The sequence below is a fragment of the Coenobita brevimanus genome, chromosome 110, assembly GCF_032717465.1.
Source record: "Coenobita brevimanus isolate Jiangsu-jjx chromosome 110, ASM3271746v2, whole genome shotgun sequence".
Classification (NCBI taxonomy): Eukaryota; Metazoa; Arthropoda; class Malacostraca; order Decapoda; family Coenobitidae; genus Coenobita; species Coenobita brevimanus.
In genome coordinates, this window is record NC_137063.1 from 29,690,816 (window position 1) to 29,718,421 (window position 27,606).

Consider the following 27,606-nt stretch of genomic DNA (forward strand, 5'->3'; position numbering starts at 1 on the left):
TTGCTTGGGACTGACTCTGGATCAGTCCCACCCTGAACCTGGTGAGTGATGTCCCGCCCACAAGGTTGTGTCATCCGCTGGTGCAGTTTCCGTCGGGGCGGTTGAGGGGTAGAGGGACTCAGGACAGGGTGGCACCGATGTCCATCTTGACCCAGGTTGACCTCTTGGTGACCCGGCCCTCCATTGTGTCCTCCTGGGGTGATGGTGAGGCGGCAGCTTGGTGATAGGGTGGGGGGTGGTGGGGTGGCCCGTCCGGTGGCGGCAGGTATTTCACTCTCCAATACAAGTTTCTCTAACTATCAACACCAAACTACAATCACAGTACACTTCCTTTTCTTTCTTTTTTTCTTTTTTAAGAAAATGGCGTCTGAAAACAGAGCCTCGGAGTTAGGGGGGAGCATAAATGCCCCCACCATCCACTTCTCTCCTGGTAACGACTCAACAAGCTGCTTGGAATCACTGTCTGACCCACTTCTTCACTTCTGCAAAATTCGAGGCCTTTCCTCTAACTTTCCTTCTGTGGAGCACCACTTTTCATCCTCTAAACTTCACCTTCTTTTCTTAACTGAGACTCAGCTGTCTGAAGCAACTGACAGCAAACCCTTTTCTGTATCCTCCTACTTTCTCTATACTCATTTCAAAGCCAAAGGTGTCTGTTGTGTATAAGTACACAACGACTTATCTTGCTCTCGTGTTCCTGAGCTTGATTCTTCTGAATTCTCTACTCTCTGGCTTCGGGTTTCCTGTCATTCTCTGACTAAATATATCTGTGCTGTTTAGTTATCCCCTAATTCTACTGAATATGAAAAATTCTTCGACCATCTTACTTCTACAATCGAACACATCCTATCCGTTTCTCCTTTCTGTGAAGTCTCCATTCTGGGAGATTTCAATATTCATCACCATCTATGGCTCTCCTTTCGTTTCACTAATCCACCTGGTGAACAAGCCTACATCTTTTCTACCCTTAAACCTAGCGCAGCTTGTACAGTACCCTACCCGTATCCCTGATCAGCTTGGAGAAAGTTCCAATATACTTGACCTGTTCCTTACAACTAATCCTTCTGCTTACACTGTTAATCTTTCTTCTCTGTTGGGCTCCTCCAATCACAGCCTTAGTACCTTAACCTGTCCTATTGCTCCAGTCTGGCCTGTGGACCCTCCAAAGAAACGTCTGTTGTGGCACTTTTGGGCTGCTGATTGGGAGGCCCTCAGGCAGTACTTCTTTGATTATTCCTGGAATGATTATTGCTTCCATGGCCGGGAGCCATCTGAGTGTGCCATGTGCATTACGGAGGTTATTCTCTCGGGCATGGAAACATACATTCCTTTCTTATATCCTTTGACTAACGCAAAAAAGACTTGGTGTAATCACGAGAAGGCCTGTGAAAGGTACCGGAGCCAACCCACCCCTGAATCACATTTTTTTTTATGTTTCTGGCCAGAATCGTGCTAAATCTGTACTTCGCTCTGCTAAAACTAATTTCATCCGTACTAAATGGTTTCAACTCTCCAACTCGAATTCTTTCCGCTCCTTCTGGCACCTTGCCAAAAACCTTTCAAACAACTTTACCTCATCATCCCTCCCTCCTCTTTTCTACTCTGATGGGTCTGTAGTTATTTCTTCTACTGATAAAGCAGATATCTTCGTTCAGACTTTCTCCTTCAATTCCACCGTAGACAATTCTGGTGTTGTTCTTCCATCTCTTCCTCCCTCTGACTTCCTCATGGCTGACATCAAAACTTGTTCAATTTAAGTATTTCTGCCATCACTGGCCTCAATACTAACAAGACATATGGGCCTGCTGGAGTCCTTCCTGTTGTCCTCAAGAACTGTGCTTTTGTGCTTACACCCTGCCTAGGTAAACTCTTTCGTCTTTGCCTATCAACTTGTACCTTTCCTTCTTGCTGGATATTTGTTCTCATTCAGCCAGTCCCAAGGAAGGGTGACTGTAACGTCCAAAGATGTTATCCATACAGGTACTCGGGGCTGCTTTATTGGATGTTCATCACAAAATAATGTTGTCTACGCCACAGCTCCCCTCGCAGGCCTCGTAAGTAGCAACCCTCGTCATAAATCTTGTCCACCTTCCCTCACCTCGGGAGGAAGCCTATACACAGACCCCTTGCCTAAGCATACGACTGTAAGGAATATCATCTACTTTAACTGCTTTTACACCAATGCAAAGTATATAACACTGTTTGCTCACTATCAGCTGTTACACAGATACTTCACAGACTAACATGAGGTACTTACAGGCTGTGGCACCTCTTAATCTCTGGGTACTCCCCAGGAAATCACGGAGCCCCCGACACAACTTCTTTCGAGTTAGGCGGGTTGTCTGCCTCTAGCCCGTATAAAACAACAGAGTCTTTGTATGCACACAAAAGAGATCACACATGTAAATTAATACAAGCAAAGGCTCTCCTATTTTCCATAGCCGGAGCACAAATTTCTTACCTAATACCATACAATGCAAACTATAGCAAACACTACAAACTAAATATCTACTATCTATCTATTGCCAGACGCCTTAATCCTGTACGGGATGGCCACAAACAAATCGCCTCCGTGTCCCCCTGTCCCCAGCCATTTGACTGCCCTGCTCCCAGCTCACACCCCTGTCACTCATATACCTCTCCACTCCATCCCTCCATCTCATCCTTGACTTTCTCCCTCCCTCTCTTTCCCTCCACCTCACTCACATACACTCCCCTCGTCAGTCTCTCGCTCTCCATCCTCTCCACATAGCCAAATCACCTCATTGTTTTCTCCTAACGCTTCCTATCATATCCACATCCACACCACGACGCTCTTTCACTTCCTCATTTGTCAGTCTGCCTCTCCATGTGACTCCACAGGCTTCTTTAAAATATCTCATTTCCACTGCTCTCACTCTTGACTTCTGTCTCTCTAACAAGGTCCAGGCTTCACTTCCATACGTTAGAGCTGGTATCATGATACTCTCATTGAAATGCGTGATTTAGAGCACAGTGCCCCTGGGAAACCACCAACATCCCCACACGGACCCCACGGAGTAGCCGCAGCCGAACCCTGAAACTCCATGCAACAACGACACAAGTCAGCCTGGGCCATGTGCCCCTATAACACCCAGCCGCCCCACTGTCACCCTAGCAGGAAAAAGACACTACCTTCGGAAAGTGGGGCCACCAAACGAGCCCAGGGTGGAGCTGATATTTTAGCTCCTGACAGCGCCCCTCTGGAGACGGCCTACTGCCACTCACACCTTCATCAGTTGGCCAAGCGTTGCAATGAAGGTGTTTCCCCTGAGACGGCCTACTGCCACTCTTCTCTTCTGCCGAAGGAGATGGCCTACTGCCGCTGCTCCTTCCCGCCAAAGGAGACGGCCTACTGCCGCTCTGAAGGTGATGCCCCTGAGACGGCCTATTGCCGCTCCTCCCGCCTGCCGAAGGAGACGGCCTACTGCTGCTCTGAAAGTGCTGCCCAAGACGGCCGATTGCCGCTCCTCCCTCCTGCTGGAGGAGACAGCCTATTGCCGCTCTGAAGGCGCTACCCCCGAGACGGCCTACTGCCGCTCCTCCCTCCTGCCGAAGGAGACGTCCTACTGCCACTCTGAAGGCGCTGCCCCTGAGACGGCCTACTGCCACTCTGAAGGCACTACCCCTGAGACGGCCTACTGCCACTCTGAAGGCGCTGCCCCTGAGACGGCCTACTGCCACTCTGAAGGCGCTACCCCTGAGATGGCCTACTACTGCTCCCCCCTCCCGCAGAAGGAGATGGCCTACTGCCGCTCCCACCTTCGCCAGACGGCCAATTGCCGCTCCGAAGGCACTGTCCCTGAGACGGCCTACTGCCGCTCCTCCCTCCTGCAGAAGAAGACGGCCTACTGCCGCTCAGGAGGTGACCAGAGGCGTGCTGACTCCCATACCCAGGCCACGGCCGATTGCCGAGCCTTGGCGCCGATTAGTCGCGCCCTTGGGCAGCCATGGCCGATAGCTGGACCCCACGGCCAGAAGGAGGTGTCACCTGTACCATCGCCCCAGTGTGAGACGAGAGCCCGGCCCTCCAGTACCAGAGAGCCCCTGCCAGGCCCCACGGCCTCCCCTGGTCTTCGCTCCCTGCGCCTGGCCCTGGAACGGACCCACCTGACTGACCCTAGTTCAGGTCGGTGCCGCAGCCCTTCCCTGATGGCGCCCCTCGACTCTGGGGACTGCAGCCCACTGTCCCTCCAGGCCCTCCCCAGGACGCCCGGGCGCAATCTCTCCACTCCCACCAGGCGGTCTAAGGCCTCCACCTCCAGCCGAGACCTACACCAGCGGTTCCTGGACCTGTTCGGCCCCAGTCCTGAGGGCCATACCCCCGAGCCTAGCGCGGAGACTATGGGCTCTTCCGCCACCTGCAGCCCTGGATGTGAGAGGAAGCCCCTGCTAGTCATCCCGTGCCCTCTCGGCATGCCCTCCCTTGACGGTGTCCCTTCCCCGGCCGAGTTGTCGTCGGCATGCTGCCCTGCCGTCCACACCAAATGAGTAAAATATGTTGAGTGTGATATTGCCCCAAACACATTGAAGTGACTTATATTAAATGGACAGCACCCCAGTATAAGTGATACAGTGACTTAGAGTAAGTGGATGCCGGGCAATTGAGATCACGGGCCAATAATTAAGGGCGAGTGCAGAAACTAAGTTTTGATGAAGTAAATCCACGAGTGACACCCTTACAGAAAATCAGTAAGATTATTATCCTGAAGGACTCCGTATAGAGAAACTAATAAATGTCATTTGTTACTAGGAAGCAGTGAAGAAAAAGTGTTAAGAATACTCCCTCGCTGACATTACCATAACTAGTGTAAAATCCCAGTGCTCCCCCCCACCTTTCTGCCCTCCCTTAAAGAATCCCCTCCCAGCAGTCAGTGCGTGTGTAAGAACCTGAACGAGGAATAGAGTCAATTGTCAAAATCTCTCTGCTACCAGAAAACATTAAGTCTGAACCAGTAGTACTATTATAATACCTGCTGCTGCCGGACCACCCACCCCGCCACCCCAGGAGGAAACCATGGCGGGGCTATTGACCCAGAACAATAGGGTCACCGGGGCAACCCTGTCCTGAGTCCCTCTTCCCCGCAACTGTCCCATCACCAAGTAAGCGGGAAGAGGTAATGACCTTGCGAGCGGGGCAGCCTTCACCAGGTTTGGGGTGGAACTGATCCAGAGTCAGTCCCAAGCAACACCTCAGTACCGCCACTGTACATGCCGGGGAAGGAGCGGCCACTGTACACCCTTGAGTTGTTTGCCCCCTGTGACTCTGCCATCACAGCCACTGTACGTGAGAGGGAAGGAGCGGCCATTGTATGCCTTTCGGTCACAGCCACGTCTGGGGACAGCCTCAGGGTGTTAGTTATTGAACACGCTCCAACTGGCAAAGGCAGGAGTAGTGGAGCCGCGATCACGGCCACTGTACGTGATGGGGAGGGAGTGGCCACTGTACGCCCCTCATCCACTACCTCCTCCTTCTACGGGAGTAACACCGCACCCATGGCCACTGTACGTGACGGGATAGGAGCGGCCACTGTACGCCCTTCAGTTACTTCCCGAAGGGCAGACAGGCTCACGGCTACGGCCACTGTACGTACCAGGGAGGGCACAGCCACTGTGCACCCCTCTCCTGCCTCTTCCTCCTTCAGGAGCAGCACCGCCAGCATGACCACTGTACGTGTGGGGGAAGGAGTGGCCACTGTACGCCCTTCAGCTGCGGGCCCTAGGGGTCATGGAACCGCCAACATGGTCACTGTACGTGTGGGGGAAGGAGCGGCCACTGTACGCCCTTCATTCGTGACTCCGAAGGTCCTCCCGAAGCAAGAGGTCCCTTGCGCGGCTGACCCTTTACCTCTCAGCTGCATGGGACGCCCTTTGTTGTCTCCTTTCAGGAGTGGTTCCCCGGAGGTGCTGCCAGAGTGGTGGCGTGGCCCGGTCCCGGTCCTACCACCTACCCCTGGGAGGTCCCTGCCCCTGCCGGACGTCCGACGGAGAAGGCGTCACAGTTCACCCCTGACGGCGCTCCTCCCTGTAGGCGGCCGCAACCCCTGGACCCCCAGGCCTGACCAGCAGGCCCCAGACCCGGGCAACTCAGGCTCTCTCCTTCCCCGGAGTCGGAGGCGACAGGCCCGCCTCCTGCATCTGTTCGGCCCTAGTCCCGAGGGCCACCTCTCAGGTAGAGGCCCCCAGACCGGAGGGCCTCCCTGCACCCCACCGACGAGGCTTCAGTATGAGAGCCTCCTCCCAGGTCGAGGGCCACAGACAGAAGGGCCTCCCTGTACACCTCCGACGATGAAGACCCAGGCGGTGACGCCCCTACGGGCAGTGCGTTGCCCCCTACAGGAAGGCTCCCCATAGGGCCTCCTCTCACGCCCGGGCACCCCATCAGGTTATACTCAGGAAACACGGGTATGTACTGTAGTGATATCGACGCCTCTTGTGCCGCGAACCGTCGAAACAGGAGTGTATAGTGACAGTAACAAAGTGAGGGCCAGAACAATATAAGTGGCTAAGTTACAAGTGACACACTGAGGAACGATACCCTGGCAGAGTGAAAAAATACGAATAAATACAGACAGAGAAACCTACAGAAATAGTGGATCGAGACCAGTGGTGCGTGGGAAAACCAAAGACCTGTGAATAAGTGTTACCGCAACTAAGTGACTTTCCCGGGTGTCGCGGCCCGCACCCTGAACACTTATATTAATATTCACTCCCCTGACCCTTGGCCCTGTCCACCCCTAGTGCATCAGACTTAATATATAAAATATCAATTCTGCCTATAAACAGAATACGGGTATCGTGTTATCATAATTCATTATCCATGTGTAAGTGAAGAATACTATGTCCTGAGTGTAACTGTGAACATTTATATTGAAGGCTAACTCTGTGTCCCTGTCCAAAGCACATCCAGTGTCTCTCTGTTCTATATTGTAACGGTGTATGAAAAAAGACAATAGATGTGGTAAGGTGTACTGCCTGGTTTATATGTCCTGTTCCTTTGTGGGTGCTTTACTTCCGGTCAGGAAAGAGGACCCTGCTCAGTCGCAGGCGTTTTTAGGACGAGAGGTCGGACTAAAAGCACCCAGCATAACACTGGTGGCCAGCGGTGGTTCTGGATCCGATTAAAGCACGGAGAAACAATAAAGGAAACTTGCACAATGGCAGCCAAACCTCACATCCAATTGCCAAGGTTCAACCCGGAGCAATATGACTGACGTATACTTGGATATGGTCAAACCCCTCCTAGACATCGGGTTCGACACCGACAGAGAAAAAATAGCTGTCACACTACCCAACCTGGGCAAAATAATCGCAACTGTCGCAACAAAAATTGTCCCAGAATTAACATGGGACCAATTTTCACACATCGTGAAGCAGGTTGTCATGCCTTCTATGGGCAGAGTTGTCGCCCTCTCACAACTCGACGCCCTCACCTACGACGGTAACCTAGATGACACTTTCATCCAGGCACGGCGCCTCGTCAGCGCCGCTTATCCCGAGGCAACCACAAACACTCAGGATCAACACACTTTTAATGCCCTGCTGAGAATTCTCCCAAGCACAGTCAGGGAGCATTTGACCATCAATGACCCCTCTGGGAACATGGATCATGACCTACAACTCGTCCGACGCCTCCTCGCCACCCGTCCCATGTCACAACCTATCCACACGGTGAGCAAATTCCCTACCACCAAGACCCCACCACCAAAAACAAAGCCGCCGCCCCACCAGCCCACCACAGAGCCGTCAACTACCATTCCCAGGGCCCACTCACAGAAAAAACACCCCAACCCCAGGGACCAGGGCAACCTCATCTCAATTAACCCCTGGGAATTTACGGCCTGTAGTCACACTTGCCCCCTGCATAACATCAGGGAGCACCTCAAGGTAAGCAGACGCAGGACCCTCACACATGGGCGCAGAAAGGTATCCTCCCTAGAGGACGACGCTCCAGAAGACGACGCTCCACCCCCTAGTCTACCCAGGACCAGACGACGAGGAACACGACGAACAAGACAACGCTCAGCATTGGGATTTTTAGATCCGCCCCCGCACCTCCCCACGGTGGCGGGGGCCACTTCACACAAGTATAGGCCCCCAGTCTATGACAAAATTCGCCTCAGTGTTGTCAAGGCTAGACTACTGGTGGACACAGGAGCTGCCAGGTCATGCCTGTACTCACATTTCTACTCCCGCCACAGTTCCGCTTTCGGCCCCCTTCTCTCCACTTCAGCCAACCTCGTAGACATGGGGGATGACCCCCTGCCCATCCGTGGGGAAACCCAGGCCCTGCGCACCAACACTCAACAACAAGCATCCACTAATCACCCCTTCATCATATTCGACTCCACATGCCATCAGTATGATGGATACCTAGGGCTGGACCTCTTACAAAAACTTCACACCACTATTGACTGTCATCAACACCGCCTCCACTTCAGTCCAGCCCCCCACCAAGCATCAATCAAAAAAAAAAAAAAACACCACCACTCATACACACCGCACACCCCCCCCCTGACAATCATCCCCCCCAACCCCTCCGTACATGCAACTCCACTCCAACCTCACCCAACACCTCACTTCCCTACTCTCCATCATCATACTCCTCCCCACCTATACCGGCCCCCTCTCCATCTTTCCCCGCCACTATCGCCTCCATTGTCACCATCCCACCCCACCACAAAGCTTGGAGAGAACTAAACAGACCCTCCGGTACCTCCGTTCTCTTCTCCTCCTCCTTACCTGCCGGACCCCTCTCATCCTGTTTAGTATCCCCCACCTTCCTTCCCCCCCATGCCTGAGCAATCCCTATCGCTAACCTCGCCGCAATACCACTGACCCTACCACGAGGACTCATCATAGGCGACACGGAAGAAGCCAAGCCATGCCAAGCACCACCCTCTAACCACCCCACTCTACTTATTCTACCTCCACACCTATCTCCTTCCCAAACTAACAGCCTCTGACAATTACTTCTGGACATTCAAGACCTTTTTTCATCTGGCCCAACAGACCTCGGCCACACCACCTATCTCAGCCACGAGATCCACACAACCAGACCACCCATTCGCCAACCATCACGCCGCAAAAACCCTAAGCAACGTGCGGAAGAAGACCGGCAGGTCCAGGACATGCTTGATGCCGGTGTCATTTCCAACTCCACCAACCCGTGGTCCTCCCCCGTTGTGCTCGTGAGAAAAAAAGACGGAACCATGTGGTTCTGTGTTGACCACCGCAGAGTCAATGATGTCACCATCAAGGACGCCACGTCCCTACCCAGAATCGACAACTCCCTTGACTCCCTACACAGCTCAACATGGTTCTCCACTCTAGACCTGCAATCAGGATACTGATAGGTCCCCGTTCACCCAGACTACAAACAAAAGACGGCCTTCTCAACCTCAAACGGGAAACAGTATGAGTTTAACGTCCTCCCCTTTGGACTCTGCAATGCCCCAGCTACATTCTCCCGCCTCATGGAATCCGTCCTGAGCAGTCTGACCTGGGAAATCTGCCTGGCCTATCTAGACGACATCATAGTCTTCAATCACACCTGGGCTGACCACCTCCACCGCCTCAAACAAGTGTTCCTACGCATACGCCAGGCTGGACTTAAACTCAGACCGACCAAATGCGTCCTAGCCGAGCGATCTGTCTCCGTCCTAGGACACGTGATCGGAGCCGAGGGCATCTCACCCGACCCCGAAAAACTATGTGCAATAGCCGACATCCCTCTACCTAGAGACGTCCATGAAACCAGGGCCTTCCTAGGCCTAACTTCATATTACAGACGTTTTGTTAAATGTTTCGCCGACATTGCCAAACCACTCCATGACCTTACAAAAAAGGGCGAACCATTTGTGTGGACAGAACCAAGAAAGGCCGCATTCAACACCCTCAAATCAAAGCTTATCTCAGCCCCCATCATAGCTTTCCCTGACTACAACCTTCCCTTTCGTCTGTACACCAACGTTTCCCTCATAGCTATAGGGGCTGTCCTTGCTCAAGTACAACACAGCCACGAACACATCATCGCCTGCGCCAGCCGCACCCAAAATCAAGCCGATCGGAATTACACGGCCACCAAATGCGAGTGCCTCGGAATCATCTGAGCTCTAGAGTACTTCCGTTCATATATCTCCGGCACCCACGTAGTCATCATCATAGTCCACCAATCACTCCAGTGGCTACGCCAGTCCAATACCAACATTGCCTAACTCATCCGATGGTGAGAAGCACTCTAAGAATTTGACTTTGAGATATCATACTGGCCAGGGAAGTTACACACTAACGCCGATGCCCTTTCCCGCATACCTATCAATGCTATCTGCCAAAAACCAGACCTAATTCAAATGTGGAGGGATAAACAACGCCCTACCTGGATCCCACCGCGCACGTTCGCCAAGCTTCACCTACACGGTGATCACCTGTTCGATTCAGACAGCCACATCGTCCTCGACCCTACCACTGCACACAACACCATGTTACACCTTCACGCCAACAACTTCATCCACCTCGGGACAAAGAAACTTTTACAAGTTTTCAACGACATGTATTGGACAGCAAACCCATCCACCATTGCTAAAAACATTATCCAAGCATGCCGCGCCTGTGCCTTAGGTAAAGACATCACTCACACACCCGGCCCTTCAGGCAAACTAACTGCACAAAAATCGTAGCAGTTGCTCTCTCTCGACGTCGTCGGCCCCCTCACACCTAAAGCGGGATACAAATACATCATCACATTCGTGGATGTTTACTCAAAGTTCATCATCGCTTGTCCCGCCAAAGACCACAACGCCGTATCAGTCGCCGACGCCCTGACCCGCCACGTCTTCCCTTTCTTTGGAATTCCCCAAGCCCTACACTCAGATAATGCCCCAGAGTTTACTAGCAAAATATGGGAAGAACTTTCGAAAATATTCGGCTACCACATCTCCCACTCATCCCCATACTGGCCATAAGGAAACAGCATACGCGAGAGAAGTCATCGGTCTCTCCTGAACCAAGTCAGAATGAGAATCATGCAAATGGGAAATGACGATTGGCCCATCCATGTCAAAATTGTACAATGGGGCCTCAACACATGCCCCAGAGTCGACGGCATAACCCCCCATGAGCAAGTGTTCGGGGAAGCACCGCTCCTCCTACCCCTCTGCCACCACCTCCACCCTCCCACCCTTCCCTCCACCACTGACCCCCTTCACCACCTCAAACGGCGTCTCCACCACCTCCAAGCCCAACAAGATCTAAAATCTGACACTAACTCCTCCAACCCCTACAAACCAGGAGATTCCGTCGTCGTGGCGCATCTACCCACCCCCTCCAAGACCTCCCCCCGATTCGATGATCCCTTCACAATCATCAAAGTCCCTAACCCTTACTAAGTTACCATTGACCACCACGGACAACCGCGCACATATCGTAACCACCACATGCGCCCCTTCCACCCCTCCAACAATGACCACACCCACCCGCGCGCCCCTTCCACCCCTCCAACAATGACCACACCCACCCGCGCGCCCCGCACCTCCCTCCGCGCACCTGTTCCCTCAGCGTCTTTCGAGAATTACCCCCCAGACTCCTACTCTTACTCCTTCTCACCTCAACCCTCCAACTCACCCACGAGCACGCCACCTCCCACCACACCGACCCCCAACACACCACCCCTTCTCTCCGACACCGACCCCCAACCCCCCACTCCTCCCCATGACCACCCTACCTCCGCACCACCATCTCCACCACCACATCCTGCATCGCCACCCTCGCCGCCCACTACCCAACCCCCGGCTCACCAGCTAACCCACCCCCCGCCCAACACTACCACACCACCACAACCCACCACTCATCCCCCTCACACCAGTCCACACACCACCCCACACACCGCACCGCTCTCCAGCCCACCAAGTGCAACCACTCCACCACTCGCACACACCACCCATCCAACCCCCCCCCTTACCCCATGACCATTCTCACTACACACGATGCACCACACCCCCACACACAATCCCACCCAGCGACGACAACGCTCCCTCACCACCACGTGCCCAACCACCCTCACCACCGAAACCCACCCTCACCACCACCACCACCAGGTTAGGACGCCTTTCACGCCTACCCTCTAGATTCACCCTAACACCACCACCCACCGCCCACACGACCCACCATTCACCACCACATACCACCCACACCCCAAACATCTCCCTCATCACCCTCCCTCTCCACCAGGCAAAATGGAATCTCCCCAAATCCCAATTCCCCAAAGTACAACACTCCTCCCACCAACCCGTCCCTCATAAAAGCCCCAAACTCCCCGCGCTCGCCAGCATCCAGCCCCTGCCTCCACATCAAGCACCACCACCCGAGATGAAGATCGAGAGTGTTCATTGGCAACCTCACAACCGCCCCCATGTCAGGATCAGGGCAACACACCAGCTTCTCCGTCTCCTACGCCGGATCAACCACCCATCCTCCCTCCGGCTCACCCTCAACCACCACCGAGAGCCAAACCTCACCACCCTCCACTTGACCAACCTCCTACGACACCCGTACCCTCGCCCTAGTGTGAGACGAGAGCCCGGCCCTCCAGTACCAGAGAGCCCCTGCCAGGCCCCACGGCCTCCCCTGGTCTTTGCTCCCTGCGCCTGGCCCTGGAACAGACCCACCTGATGGACCCTAGTTCAGGTCGGTGCCGCAGCCCTTCCCTGACGGCGTCCCTCGACTCTGGGGACCGCAGCCCGCTGTCCCTCCAGGCCCTTCCCAGGACGCCCAGGCGCGATCTCTCCACGCCCACCAGGCGGTCTAAGGCCTCCACCTCCGGCCGAGACCTACACCAGCGGTTCCTGGACCTATTCAGCCCCAGTCCTGAGGGCCATTCCTCCGAGCCTAGCCCGGAGACTACGGGCTCTTCCGCCACCTGCAGCCCTGGATGCGAGAGGACGCCCCTGCGGGTTGTCCCGTGCCCTCTTGGCACACCCTCCCTTGACGGTGTCCCTTCCCCGGCCGAGTTGTCGTCGGCATGCCGCCCTGCAGCCCACACCAAATGAGTAAAGTATGTTGAGTGTGATATTGCCCCAAACACAGTGAAGTGACTTATGTTAAGTGGACGGTGCCCCAGTATAAGTGATACAGTGACTTAGAGTAAGTGGATGTCGGGGAAGTGAGATCACGGGCCAATAATTAAGGGCGAGTGCAGAAACTAAGTTTTGGTGAAGTAAATCCACGAGTGACACCCTTACAGAAAATCAGTAAGATTATTATCCCGAAGGACCCCGTATAGAGAAACTAATAAATGTCATTTGTTACTAGGAAGCAGTGAAGAAAAAGTGTTAAGAATACTCCCTCGCTGACATAACCATAACTAGCGTAAAATCCCAGTGCTCCCCCCCCGTCTTTCTGCCCTCCCTTAAAGAATCCCCTCCCAGCAGTCAGTGCATGTGTAACAACCTGAACGAGGAATAGAGTCAATTGTCAAAATCCCTCTACTACCAGAAAACATTAAGTCTGAACCAGTAGTACTATTTCCCTCCCGATATTACCATAACTATATTCTGACCCTACGCGCGTCACCCCTCACTACCCTCCCTCCCCGTGAGACTCACCCTCCTCGCGCTCCGCAGCCCTGTATTCCCTTGTACACCTGTACCATAAACTACAGTGTTGGCATCAATGTCTGTTAAGCCAGTATCCTGCGAGATACTAATGTCCTAGTTAAGGTTTCATTTCTGTCATATACTGTATTGTAATATCTGCTGTATTTGTCCTGTGTCTGACTGTGGTAATATACGTGTAAAGGTTATTGTCTGGAGTTTTTGTGCCCTACCTCTCATTATTGCACCACGCCCCGGTCTTGAAAGAGGACCCCGCTACACGTTAGGTGTTCTAGGACCGAGGAGTCGAGCCTTTTGCACCTAGCATTACAGTCATGTTGTAACTTTTCACTTCCATGCTCACTTCCCTGTTTCTTATCACTGCTTTCGAGGAACCAGCAACCTTTCTTCCTTGTTCTACCCTTTCAAACACTTCACCCTCCAAACTTCCATCCTTACTCATCACACTACCCAAGTACTTAGACGCACTCACATTTTCCATTTCCTCCTCATCCAAGGTCACTGTACATTCACTGACTTCATTTCTCTTGACGACCATAACTTTACTCTTTCCTACATTCACCTTTAGATTACGTTTCTTACTTTCCCAAACTCGTCCACCAAGCCTTGCAGCTCCTTTCGTCTTCACTTAACAACACAGTATCATCTGCAAACAACAGTACAGGGAGTTTCCAAACATTGTCCTCTCTCATTAGGGTCACTCCAACATCCACTGCCCTACCTTGAATCTCTTTTATAACCCCATCCATATACAGATTGAACAACCTTGGAGACATGACACATCCCTATTTCAATCGAACCTTCAAGTAGAATAATTCACTTAGGTCACTAGCCACACACACTGCAGCCTTAGCACCCTCATACATACTCTTCACGGCCTTCAGCAACTTCCCATCTACTCCATAATTATATTGTTAATACTTTCCACATTCCTTGTCTATCCACCCTGTCACATGCTTCTCCAAATCCATGAAGGCTGCATACAACTTCTTTCCCATCTCTAGAAACTTTTCCACTAAAGATCTAAGAATGAATATCACAACCTCTTCCCTCCCTAAAACCTCCTGTCCTTCTCCATCTAATTCGTCTGTTATTTTCTTAAAGCCTACAGTATGTTCCACCGTCAGGATCTTTCCCACGACACGCCACGATCTTCATGTCTTCGTGTGTCGCCGCATATCGTCATCGTCATACCGTGGCGTAACTTAGCGATGACGTAGCGCTGACGTGGAGAACTTGGTCATTCTTCGCGGCTCTTCGCGTACTACGACAGTTTTTGGAATGTTCAAAAATTGTCAGTGTGGGAGCCGACAAGGAAAACGTGACATGGCGTGACGGTACATCATTTGTCTTAGCTGTGATTTAGCATGTCTTAGCTTATTGTAGGTTGTCATAGCTTGTCGTTAGGTGTGACCTGACGTGTCGTAGCAATAACTTGGAGATCGGATCCCGAAGACCAGCTATGACACACAAAGTTACACTTACGACAGGCAAAGTTATACCTAAAACACGCTACGACAACTTACGACACGTTACTTGGCGATATTTGGCGTCACCTGGGGCCAAAGTGACCGTTATTTTTTAACCGAGGGATGATCGCAGTGTGTCCTCAGGATAACGTGACGCTTCCGTAGGGTGTCGTAGGATGTCGTAGCAATATCTTTGTGTGTCTCAGCACGATAACGTGACTGTGTCGTGAAATGGCCGTTTAGGCCTACTGTTTGAAGTATGATTGTGGCATTTCACCAAGATCATACCTCGAGGGTAAGATCGTGGTGATCAGGGACGTTCTCAAAGATGAACTTGAATATGGGGCACATGCTTAACTCGGTCAATAAGTATCCTATCATATACTTTTCCTATTACACTAAGAAGACACATGCCCTGTGATTAATACACACTTCCCTTTCTCCTTTTCCTTTGGACAAGGGAATAATTATACTTGACTTCCAATCCACCGGGACTCTACCTTCGCCCCAGGCCAATCTGCACATCTTCCACATCCATTCTATTATACCATCCTCCATTCTTCAGTATTTCACCACATGCTTCATCAATTCCTGAGGCTTTCCCCATTTTGACGTTCTTCATTGCTTACATACCTTCCATCCTACTGATTTCTTCCTCTCTTCTCACATCCCTCCTTCTAGCCATTCCTCAACCACTTATACTGGCATTACTTTCACTCTCTGGGTTCAACAATTCCTTAAAGTGTTTTCTCCATCTGCTCACTTTTTCTCCCTTCTCCACTAGTAATCTACCATTTTTATCTTTCACTCCCGAACTAACTTCATTGCCACCCTGTCTAAATCTCTTTATCTCTTTCCAGAACATTTTCTTACATTCCCTCCACTTTACACTCAAATTCCTTCCAAATTCCTCATCAACTCTCTTCTTACTCTCTCTTACTAATCTTTTCACTTCTCTCTTCCTCTCTACATATAACTCTCTCTTCCGTCTCTCAACTTCTTCCACGTCCCTGTTTCTCATCCACTCACTATATGCTTTCTTCTTTTGTGCCACAGCCTGTCTCACCTCTTCATTCAACTATGCTGTTCCTTGCACCCTCTTTCCGAAAGAGTCTTTCTTCTCTTCACCTTACACACCACCTCACATGCTGCACAGATTTCATCTGTGAATATTTTGCACACACCTTCCACTTCCCCCATCTGCTCCAATCCATATTTACCCAATCGTTTCTCCACTTCTCTCTTATATTCTGCCCTTTTCTCATCCTCTTGTAACCTTTCCACTCTCCTTGCATGTACTCGTTCCTCCCGTCCTTCCCTTCTACTATTTCTCCATTTCATTCGGAGGGAGGCGGTGGCTGAATCGGTAGAGAGGCGGCCTGCTGTCCTAATGGACCCAGGATCGAATCCCGGCTGGGGCAGGGAACAGTTTAAGAATCTGAATTTCCTGAAAGCAGACTTTCCTGATCTACCAGATGACCCGCCGACATGTCGTAAAAATACCCCCCCTAATACCAATACACTAATCCTGTATGAGACAGCTCTAGCATGTATTCAATATGGATGGTGGGTGTTAGCGCCGAAGTGGTGACATGTGGAGGTGTAGGAGGACTACTGGGCCTTGGGATAGGTCACTGCCCCGGAGAAATAGGCCCTGAAGCCTTTGCCCAGAGTCGGACACGTAAAAAAAAAAAAAAAAAATGATTCTCACCACCACCACGGGGTGGTCAGAAAGTCCACTCCCCCAACCTCTATATGTGCTTGCATCCATTACACATCTTCGCATCCTTTCACACACACACACACACACACACAGGGATTCAATCTAGGTGGACGTGTGACACCGGCGCTCCGTACTAAATCATCACGGCCAGTGGCATTACCTAAATAGTATCTTTGTATGAGTCAAGCTCAGTACCAGGTTAGACTAAATGATTGTTCATTATAAAAAGGAAAAAAATAATAAGTGTCAGCAAGACTTGTAAAAACAGGAAATAGAACCAAGACGAAAGAATACGCTGAGTCATCTCTGAGGTTTGTTTAGACTACAACAAGACGGAGATTGTAAGTATACTGTATGCTTTGCACTTTAAGTATTGCAAAATGGATACATACTTCAGTAAAACAAATTTGGAAAAGAAAAGGGATAAAGGTAAAAAGCAAAATGATGATTTCTACCAAGAACTGGTTGAAGTAGAGACCCACAATAGACTGGTTGAACGTGTAAACAAACTAGAAATGGCTTTCAAAAATGAAATTGATGAAATAAAGAAGCAGATGCACTTGCAAAAGGAAGAAATAGAAAAACTAGGAAGGGAGGCCAATAAGAAAGATACAACCATCAGTGAACTAACCGTGGAATTGAGTACACTTAGGAAAAAAATGAGTGAAATGGCAAGTACAGTAGTCAATCACGAGAGTGTTATGGAAGAGTTCAAAAATGACACAGAGACAATTAGGCAAGTTAGCAGTCTTATTGACCAGAGCAGTGATATTGAGGAGAAGATAACACAAGTAAATGAAGCTGTGCAAAGCTACAAAAATGATGTAGAAACCACGTATGCTGAAATGGTGAAAGTAAAGAAAGACTTAGAAACAAGGGTGGAGAAAAAAAGCATTAAAAGGGAGGTGAAAAGAATAATCCAAAACAATCCAAAGTTAGTCAGAGATTCAGTAGAGATAAACAAATCAATAGTAATCACTGGTATAGAAGAGGATGAAGTTAAAAACAAGATCACAAGAGACAAAAAGGAGATGGCAAATGTAATGAGCTTGCTGAAAGAAGTATCAGAGGAAATCTGTAGTAAAGACATAGAGGAACACAAAAAGTTAGGGAAATACGAGAAAAGCAAGACAAGACCTCTAAAGGTGACTTTCCAGAGTGTAAACACTGTGGAAGAGATACTAAAAAATGCAAAGAATCTTAAGGAAAAAGAGGAGTTCAAAAATGTATGGATAAAAAGATGCCTAACACAAGAGGAACTAGAATTACTGAAAGAGAAAAGGGAGGAAGCAAAAACAAAAAATGAGGGAAGATCAGAAGAGGAGAAGAAGAAATTTTTTTTACAAAGTAATAGGATTGCAGGTACGAAAGTGGTACACAAACAGGATGGAAGAAACAGGAGGAATGTAGTAGAACCATGTCATGACATGTATATAAACAAGATGATAAAGTTGATGTACTCAAATGTGGATGGAATGGTATCTAAATGACTAGAGATGAATGATTATGTTAGAGAAAATGAACCACAAATAATATGCCTAACTGAAACAAAATTAATACCAAGGATATCAAATGACATACTAAACTTAGAGGAATACAATATATGGCGAAGAGACAGATATTTAAAAAAAGGAGGAGGAATTATAATATTAACTAAGAAAAATCTAAAAGTCAAGGAAATAAAACTAGATATACCATCACAAGTAGAACTGATTGCAGTAGAGATCGACACATCTGAAGGTAAAGTGATTGTAGCCAATTTGTACATGCCACCCAGATCAAACACATGGGAAAGAGACGAATATGAGGACCTGGCAGAGAGTACAATTCAGAGTGTAAGATCATTGCTACATAAAATGGAAGAGAAATCGGAAAGAATTATACTAACTGGGGACTTCAATACAAATATAAATTGGAATACTCTAGACATAAATAGCCAAGAAAGCTGTTGGGACCAAAAGCTCCTGGATCTCGTACAAGAGTTTTTCTTAACGCAACATGTGAGGGAAACCACCAGAAAAAGAGGACTTGATGTACCTTCAGTGCTAGATCTAATATTTACAAGGCAAGAAAATGATATTGACAGTTTAATATATCACCCTCCACTCGGCAAAAGCTATCATGCAGTACTAAATTATAACTTCCGGATAGCATATGACATAGTAAACAGCAATGATAGTTACAAAAAGAGCCTAAACTATAAAAAGGGAAATTATCAAGACCTAAAGAAGTATTTCTTAGAAGTTGATTGGGAAAATGAGCTTAGAGGACAAGATTTAAATGCTGTATATAAAAATTTTTGTGAATTTTATGAAATAGGAGTCCAGAAGTACATCCCACAGCACAAAGAAGCAGATAAGAAAATACAGAAATGGTTCAATACAGAATGTAAAAAATCAAAAGAAAGAAGAGATTTGATGTGGAATAGATACAGAAGACACAATAGTGAAAGGGCGTATAATAATTACAAACAGGCAAGAAACGACTATACAAGAATAAGGAGGGAAGCCCAAAAACAGTTTGAGGAGGATATAATAAATAAAAGTAGTGATCAACCAAAGCTGTTTTACAGCTATATCAGAAGCAAAACTAAAGTAAAAGATATAATACAATCCATTACGGACGAGGGAATCACTTATACACAAGAGAAAGATATTTGTGAAGCACTAAATAAGAATTTCCAATTAGTTTTTACAGAAGAAAAAATTTTGAGAGGGACTATGTGGAACACGCATGTCCACACATACTACCAGATATACAAATAGCAGAAAAAGTAATACAGGAGTTAAGTGGATTAGACAGAGGAAAAGCAAGTGGTCCTGATGAAATTTCATGTTGGGTATTACGAGAATGTGCAAAGGAGTTATGTAAACCATTATTTTTAATTTTCAAGAAATCCTTGAGTCAAGGTAAACTACCTGATATTTGGAAAAAAGCAAATATTGTCCCCTTATTCAAGAAAGGAAATAGACAAAATCCACTCAACTACCGACCAGTATCACTGACCAGTGTTGTAAACAAGGTATTAGAAAAACTTATAAGAAAAGCTTGGGTAAATCATCTAGAAGAACACAGTATGATAACAGAAAGACAGTTTGGTTTCAGAAAAGGAAAATCATGTGTTACTAATCTGTTGAGCTATTATAACAGAGTAACAAACACAATACAGGAAAGGGAAGGATGGGTGGACAGTATCTATTTAGATTTCAAGAAAGCTTTTGACACAGTACCACACCAAAGACTTTTATGGAAACTGTACCATCAAGGAGGAATTCGAGGCAAACTGTTTTGTTGGATGCAAGACTTTCTCATAAAAAGAGAAATGAGGACAGTACTAAGAGGAAACTACTCATCATGGAAAGAAATGACTAGTGGAGTACCACAGGGTTCAGTGCTGGCACCAATCATGTTTTTAGTGTATATAAATGATATAAACAGTAACACTGGAAATGAGAGCTATCTGAATATGTTTGCAGATGATGCAAAAATACAAAGGAGAATTACTAACACAGACTCTTGTAAAGAGCTACAAGAAGAATTAAATAAACTTCATGAATGGAGTAGTACATGGCAAATGGAATTCAATGTGGACAAGTGTCATGTAATCAAGTTTGGTAAAAGTGGAAAAAGACCTGATTGGGATTATAAGTTAGGAAATAAAACCCTATACACATCAGAAAGAGAGAAAGACCTAGGTGTAATTATCAATAACAGACTATCTCCGGCTGACCACATCAGCGAGAAAGTACGGAACATGTATACACTGCTTGCAAATATGAGAATAGCATTCACATACATAAATGAAGACATGCTAAGAAGGATAATAACATCATTCATTAGACCAACCCTGGAATATGCATCAGTAGTCTGGAGTCCTCATCTCAAAAAGCACATAGACAAGATTGAAAAAGTTCAAAGGGCCGCTACAAGATGGATACCAAGCTTAAGGGACCTAAGCTACGAAGAAAGACTAAATAAACTGAATCTACCAACACTACAGAAGAGAAGGAAAAGAGGTGACATGATAATGCTATATAAATGCATATCAGGAAAGGAGAAAATAGACATAAATGATTACTTAACATATGGAGAAGCATCAGCAAGAGGACACTGCAAAAAACCGCATAAGAAGAGAGGTGATAAAGACGTAAGGAAATTCAGTTTCCCAAACAGTGCAATTGATCAATGGAATGCACTACCGAATGAAATAGTGTGTGCCAAAACAATGCACAAATTTAAGGATATGTACGATAAATATGGTTTAAGACACGGGACAGTACGAGCTTGACTCATTCCTGTAAAGATACAATTAGGTAGGTAAGAACACACACACACACACACACACATGATCAGTCATTGTCTTCCGTTCATTCAGTTCACCACCCACCCTTCTCAACACTCGCCATGTGCCCTTCCGGCACAAATGTCCACCAAAACACTGCCATTCTTACCTATCTCAGCAGGCACAACCCACTCACCAACTAGTCCATCCACCTTCACATTCCCTACTTTATCATTTATATCGCCAATCAAAAACACTCTCTCATTCTTTTCAAACTTTTCCATGCACATTTCCACATTTGTCCAGAACTCTTCTCTCACTCTGCATGCACGATCTTGCACATACACGCACACAATCGCCCACGTTTGTAGTCCAACTTTCATTCTTACCCACACAATCCTTGAGCCAACTGATACATTTTAATTCTCCTTCCATCTCCCTTTCCTTCTTTTGCCCTCTCATTCTCACCTACTCCCGCACATATACCGCATCCATACTCCCATTCTCTCACACTCTGACCTCTCCTTTTAGTTTCAATTAATCCACATACATCGACATTAGCACCCTCAAGCAGCTGGACAATCTCTCTTTCTTTCACCTCATCATTTGCACCCCTTACATTCCATGTAGCTATCCGTACTATGTCCTTTGTTCGGACCTTAGTCATCACCTTTTGGTCAGTCCTGGTCCGAGGCTTCTTGTTCGTATTTTTAGTTAGTTGTTTTCCAGGGAGGGGCACTAACCCTCCGCCAACCCACTTGTTGTCACGTAGGGAACACGTGTTGGTTGGTTAAAACGTTACCACCCAGCGCTGTAAATCCTTTCCTGATTTACAGGAAATCATTTGGCTTGCCACTAAATGTAGAGCTACCCTAAAAACAGAGTTCCACTACATTAAATATTGTCTCACAAAAAATAAGACTTTATATTCATGTGATGTGCCTTAACAGCGACCATTCCCAACCCTCTAATTAACATCCTATGCCTCAAAAGTTTTCGAGTCTATTATTAACAACTTTCTTTCTGATCGTCAGAATGAGTTCCGTCAGGGACACTCTACTGGCGATCATCTCACCTACCTTTCAGACTCCTGGCCATCCTCCTTTCGGGACTTTGGCGAAAGCTTTGCCCTTGCACTTGACATCTCAAAGGCTTTCGGTCGAGTCTGGCATATATCTTTAACATCCAAACTGCCCTCCTGCAGTTTCTATTCTTCTATCTGTGCCTTCATCTTTAGCTTCCTTTCTGGTCGTTCTATAGCTGCTGTTGTAGACGGCCACTGTTCTCCTAGATCTATCAACAGTGGCGTTCCTCAGGGTTCTGTCCTATCATCAACTTTCTTCCTTTAATTCACCAATGACTTTCTAAGTTGTACATTTAACCTTATTCACTCATACACTGATAATTCTACCCTTCACCTTTCCATTCGGTTCCCGCAACGTCCATCTTAGCAGTTACGTCAACAAACAAGGGATGAGGCTATGGCATACCTAATGTCTGACTGCTCTTATCTCTGACTGGGATAAAAGTAATATTGTTGTTTTCAAAGCAACTAAGACTCAGTTCTTACACCTATCAACCCGACGAAATCTTCCACGGGAATGCCCACTGGTGATTAACAATATCCAGCTCAATCCTGCATCATCCTTAAACATACTTGGGGTTTCATTCTCTCAGGACTTAACTTGGAAAGATAATAATACACCAAGAGATTTGGTGTGCTAAGCCGACTCTGTACCTTCTTTACCCCTGCACAGTTGTAGACTTCATACACGGGTTTCATTCGCCCCTATGTAGAGTTCAACTCTCATATGTGGGGAGGCTCCCCACATTCAGCTCTTCTCAATAGGGTGGAGTCAAAGGCTTCTTGTCTCATGAACTCTCCTCCTCTTACTGGCTCCCTTCAACCTCTGTCTCTTCACCGCACTGTTGCATCTTTATCTCTTATGTATTGCTACTTCAGTGGTCCCTGCTCCTCTGAACTGTCTGCTTGCATGCATCTCTCCACCTTTACAATGAGTGCATAGCACCCGTCTAGGAACAAATTTTCATCCCTTTTCTGTCCAACTCTCTAAATGCAGGAGTTAATCGTTACTCCCAGTCCTTCATGTATGCAACAGGTCAACTCTGGAACTGTCTCCCTCTGTCTGTATTTCCTATTTCCTATGATCTTCAGTCATTCAAAGGCAGTGTCCAGGCATCTCGAAATGAATGGATGGCTCTTTTTTTTTTTTTCTTGGAAGGAACAGTTTGTGGGCTCCTGACCTTTGGTTCCTTCTTCCTTGCAAAAAAAAAAAAAAATCTACCGGACACTGCACCCCTCGGCCATCACCAAAAGTTATAGAAGCTTGTCCGGCCTGTGCCCTTGGGAAGGACATCTATCCAGGGACCCACTGGGCACCTATACAGCCACCCGACCCTGGCAGCTGCTGGCCATGGATAATCATGGGCTCTGTCTCATCTGAGACAGTGGTTTGATTTGTAAGTACCTTTGCTGACACATACTTAAAATTTTTAGTTGCCTACCCCTCTAAGTCTCACTCCGCAACTGCAGTCACTGAGGCTCTCATCACCGACATGTTCCCTTACTTTGGCCTACTGCAGGTCCTCTATTCAGACAACGCCTCTGAATTCTCAGGCCAAGTTTGGGAGCAACTGTCCCAGATGTTCGAGTACTGCCACTCTCACTACTCCCCTTACCACCCCCAGGGAAATGCCATCTTTGAGAGAAGACACCAGAGTCTTGCTAACCAACTCCGGACCAGGCAAATCGCCCTGGACACTGAGGACTGGCACTCCCAAGTGAAAATCATACAGTGGGGGATGAACACCTGTCCCCGATCAGACGGTATCACCCCCATGAGTGTGTCTTTGGAGAACCCCCAACGCTAATCCCCTTCCAGTACTTGGCGCGACAGCTAACCACCAGCTCCACCTCCCAAGAGTCCCTCACACACCTCAAGAACCAGCTTTGCCGCATGCAATCTTGCCAGGAATTGCCAAAAGACTCCACTAGACAACCCATATCAAGTAGGCCAGCAAGTCGTGCTTGCTCAGTTGTTCCTCGACCACAAACTTCAAACCAAATTCATAGGTCCCTTCGAAATTACACGCGTACCAAATTGTTATCAGATCGTCATTAATTTTCACGGCAAAGCCAGGGTCTACCACAACATTCATGTGCAACCCCCTCCTGAGCAACCAGACCAACACCGAGACCAGCGGCAACCCCCTATGTTGCCAAAGCAGCCAAACCCCTTTGCCAACCGACCTTGATCCCTACACCCCCCCTCAGCTTTTCACCCCGTCCCTCCTCACCTCAGATCACCACCACCCCACCCTCTGCCTCCCCATCAGCCCCATCTGCCCCTCCGACACCTAGTCCTGTGACCCCACCACCACCTGACTCGCAGTGCTCCTCTACCTTATCCCCAACCAGCTCTCCTATTTCCCACACCCCCAGCCCCTCAGTTACACCAACTACAACCAGATCATCCATCCTGCGCTCTCCACCAACCACCTCTCACCCGCCCTCCCCCAACACCCCCAGCTCCACCTCATTCCTGTCCCAATCCATCATCACTTCACCCCTCTTTGTGCCTCCATCCAGGGATTCTCTCTCCTCTCTCACCCCAAGTTGCATTTCACCAGCTTCCTCATTGCCTCCATGGCCTTCCTTGATTCTGTCTCCCCCCCTCCCCCTCATAGCCCTAACTCACACTCCAGCTCCACATCCTCCTACTCCTGCATACGTAACAGACGGAGTCGCATTCCGGTATTCACATGATCTGGCGGCCAGAAAATCAAGACCCCTGAACAGATATAGTCGCACTACCACCTGAGGAGTAGACTGTAGCACCAGTCGAGCAGGGCAGTACTCCCAAGGTGGATGGAAAGCTGATGACAGGGAGAGCTGGAGCTCCCATTTCATCAGCCCTCGGGACTAGTTCCTGACCATCCCCCTTTGCTGAACTTTTTCAGTGTCTCAGTAACACAGAGAGTAGGCCAGCATGCTCTCCAATACAAGTTTCTCAAACTTTCAGCACCAAACTACATGCACAGTACACACTACACTTCCTTTTCAAAATTAGAAAAGAAACATGGCAACCAGTAACAAAGCCTCGGGAGTCCTAAAGGGGGACGGGGACCATAAATGCCCCCACCATCCTCCCCTCTCCCGGTGACGATTCAATGAGCTGCCTGGAACCATTGTCTGACTCACTTGTTCTTAATTTCTGCAACATTCACTGCCTTTCCTCTAGCTTTCGCTCTGTTGAGCACCACCTCTCCTCCTCTAAACCTTACCTTCTCTTCCTAACTGAGACTCAGCTGTCTGAGGCAACTGATAGCAAACCCTTTTCTGTATCCTCCTACTTTCTCTATACACATTTCAAAGCCAAAGTTGGCTGTTGTGTATATGTACACAGCGACTTATCTTGCTCTCGTGTTCCTGAACTTGATTCTTCTGAATTCTCTACTCTCTGGCTTCGGCTTTCCTGTCATTCTCCGACTAAATATATTGTATCTGCGCTGTTTACTTATCCCCTAATTCAACTGACTATGAAAAATTCTTTGACTATCTTACTTCTACAATGGAACACATTCTATCCATTTCTCCTTTCTCCGAAATCTCCATTCTAGATTTCAATGTTCACCACCATTGGCTCTCCTCTCCTTTCACTGATCCACCTGGTGAACAGGCCTACATCTATTCTGTCCTTAATGACCTAGAAATGCTAGTATATACAGCACCCTACCCGTATCCCTGACCGCCTTGGAAAGAGCTCCAACATAACTGACCTCTTCCTTACAACTAATCCTTTTGTTTACACTGTTCATCTTTCCTCTCCGTTGGGCTTCTCCGATCACAACCTTATTACCTTAACCTGTCCTATTGCTCCAGTACAGCCTGTGGACCATCCAAAGAAACGTCGCTTGTGGCACTTTGGAGCTCCGGATTCGGAGGCCCTCAGGCAGTACTTCTTTGATTATTCCTGGAATGATTATTGCTTCCATGGCCGGGAGCCATCTGAGTGTGCCTCGCGCATTACGGAGGTTATTCGCTCGAGCATGGAAGCATACATTCCATTCTCATATCCTACGACTAATGCCAGAAAGCCTTGGTTTAATCACGTTTGTTCCAAATCTGTCCACAACAAGGAGAGGGCCTATAAAAGGTACCGGAGCCAACCCACCCCTGAATCACATTTTTTTATGTTTCTGCCCGGAATCGTGCTAAGTCTGTTCTTTGCTCTGCTAAAAATAATTTCATCCATACTAAATGATCCCAACTCTCCAACTCAAATTCTTCCCACTCCTTCTGGCACCTTGCCAAAAACCTTTCTAACAACTTTACCTCATCGTCCTTCCTTCCCCTTTTCTACTCTGATGGTTCTGTAGCTGTTTCTTCTACTGATAAAGCAGATCTCTTTGCTCAGACTTTCTCCTCCAGTTCCACCTTAGACTATTCCGGTGCTGTTCCTCCATCACTTCCCCCCTCAGATTTCCTCATGGCTGACATAAAAGTTTCCTCAGCTGATGTATTTTCTGCCATCACTGGCCTCAATATGGGCCTGATGGAGTCCCTCCTGTTGTCCTCAAGAACTGTGCTTTTGTGTTTACACCCTGTCAAGGTAAGCTCTTTCGACTTCGTCTATTAACTTGTACCTTTCCTTCTTGCTGGAGGTTTGTCTTATTCAGCCAGTCCCAAAGAAGGGTAACCTTTCCTAACCCTCTAACTATCGCCCAGTGACTTTAACATCCTGTGTCTCAAAAGTTTTCAAGCCATTTCTTAACAGAAAAATTTTAAAGCATCTTTCCTGTCGCAGCCTTCTTTCTGATCGTCAGTATGGGTTCCATCAGGGTTGCTCCACTGGCGATCTTCTCACCTACCTTTCGGACTCCTGATCATCCTCCTTTCGGGACTTTGGAGAAAGCTTTGCCATTGCACATGACATCTCAAAGGCTTTCGATCGAGTCTGGCATAAATCTTTAATTTCCACACTACCCTCTCACGGTTTCTATCCTTCTATCTGTGCCAGGTGTGGCTTCATCTATAGCTTCCTTTCTGGTCTTTCTTTAGCCACTCATGTAGACGGACATCGTTCTTCTCCTAGATCTATCAACAGCGGTGTCCCTCAGGGCTTTGTCTTATTACCAACTCTCTTCCCTTTATTCATCAATGACCTTCTGAGCTGTACATCTAACCCTGTCCACTCGTACGCTGATGATCCCACCCTTCACCTCTTCATCTATAGCTTCCTTTCTGGTCGTTCTGTAGCCACTCTTGTGGACGGCCATCGTTCTTCTGGATCTATCAACAGTGGTGTTCCTCAGAGCTCTGTCTTATCACCAACTCTCTTCCTTTTATTCAACAACGACCTTCTAAGATGTACATCTAACGCTATCCACTCGTACGCTGATGATTCCACCCTTCATCTTCCCATTCGGTTCCTGCAACGTCCATCTCAGCAGTTACAGTACTTCAAAAAACAAGGGACGAGG

At 48.2% G+C, this 27,606-nt stretch overlaps 1 protein-coding gene across 1 annotated transcript; it reads left to right on the forward strand.

Moving 5' to 3' along the window:
- Positions 1-13,036: 13,036 nt before the first annotated feature.
- On the forward strand, positions 13,037-23,994 carry LOC145417528 (uncharacterized). Its single transcript, XM_080286238.1, has 2 exons — positions 13,037-13,064; positions 23,621-23,994. The coding sequence occupies exons 1-2, from the start codon at positions 13,037-13,039 to the stop codon at positions 23,992-23,994; spliced, it is 402 nt and encodes a 133-aa protein (XP_080142364.1).
- The last annotated feature ends 3,612 nt before the right edge of the window (positions 23,995-27,606 follow it).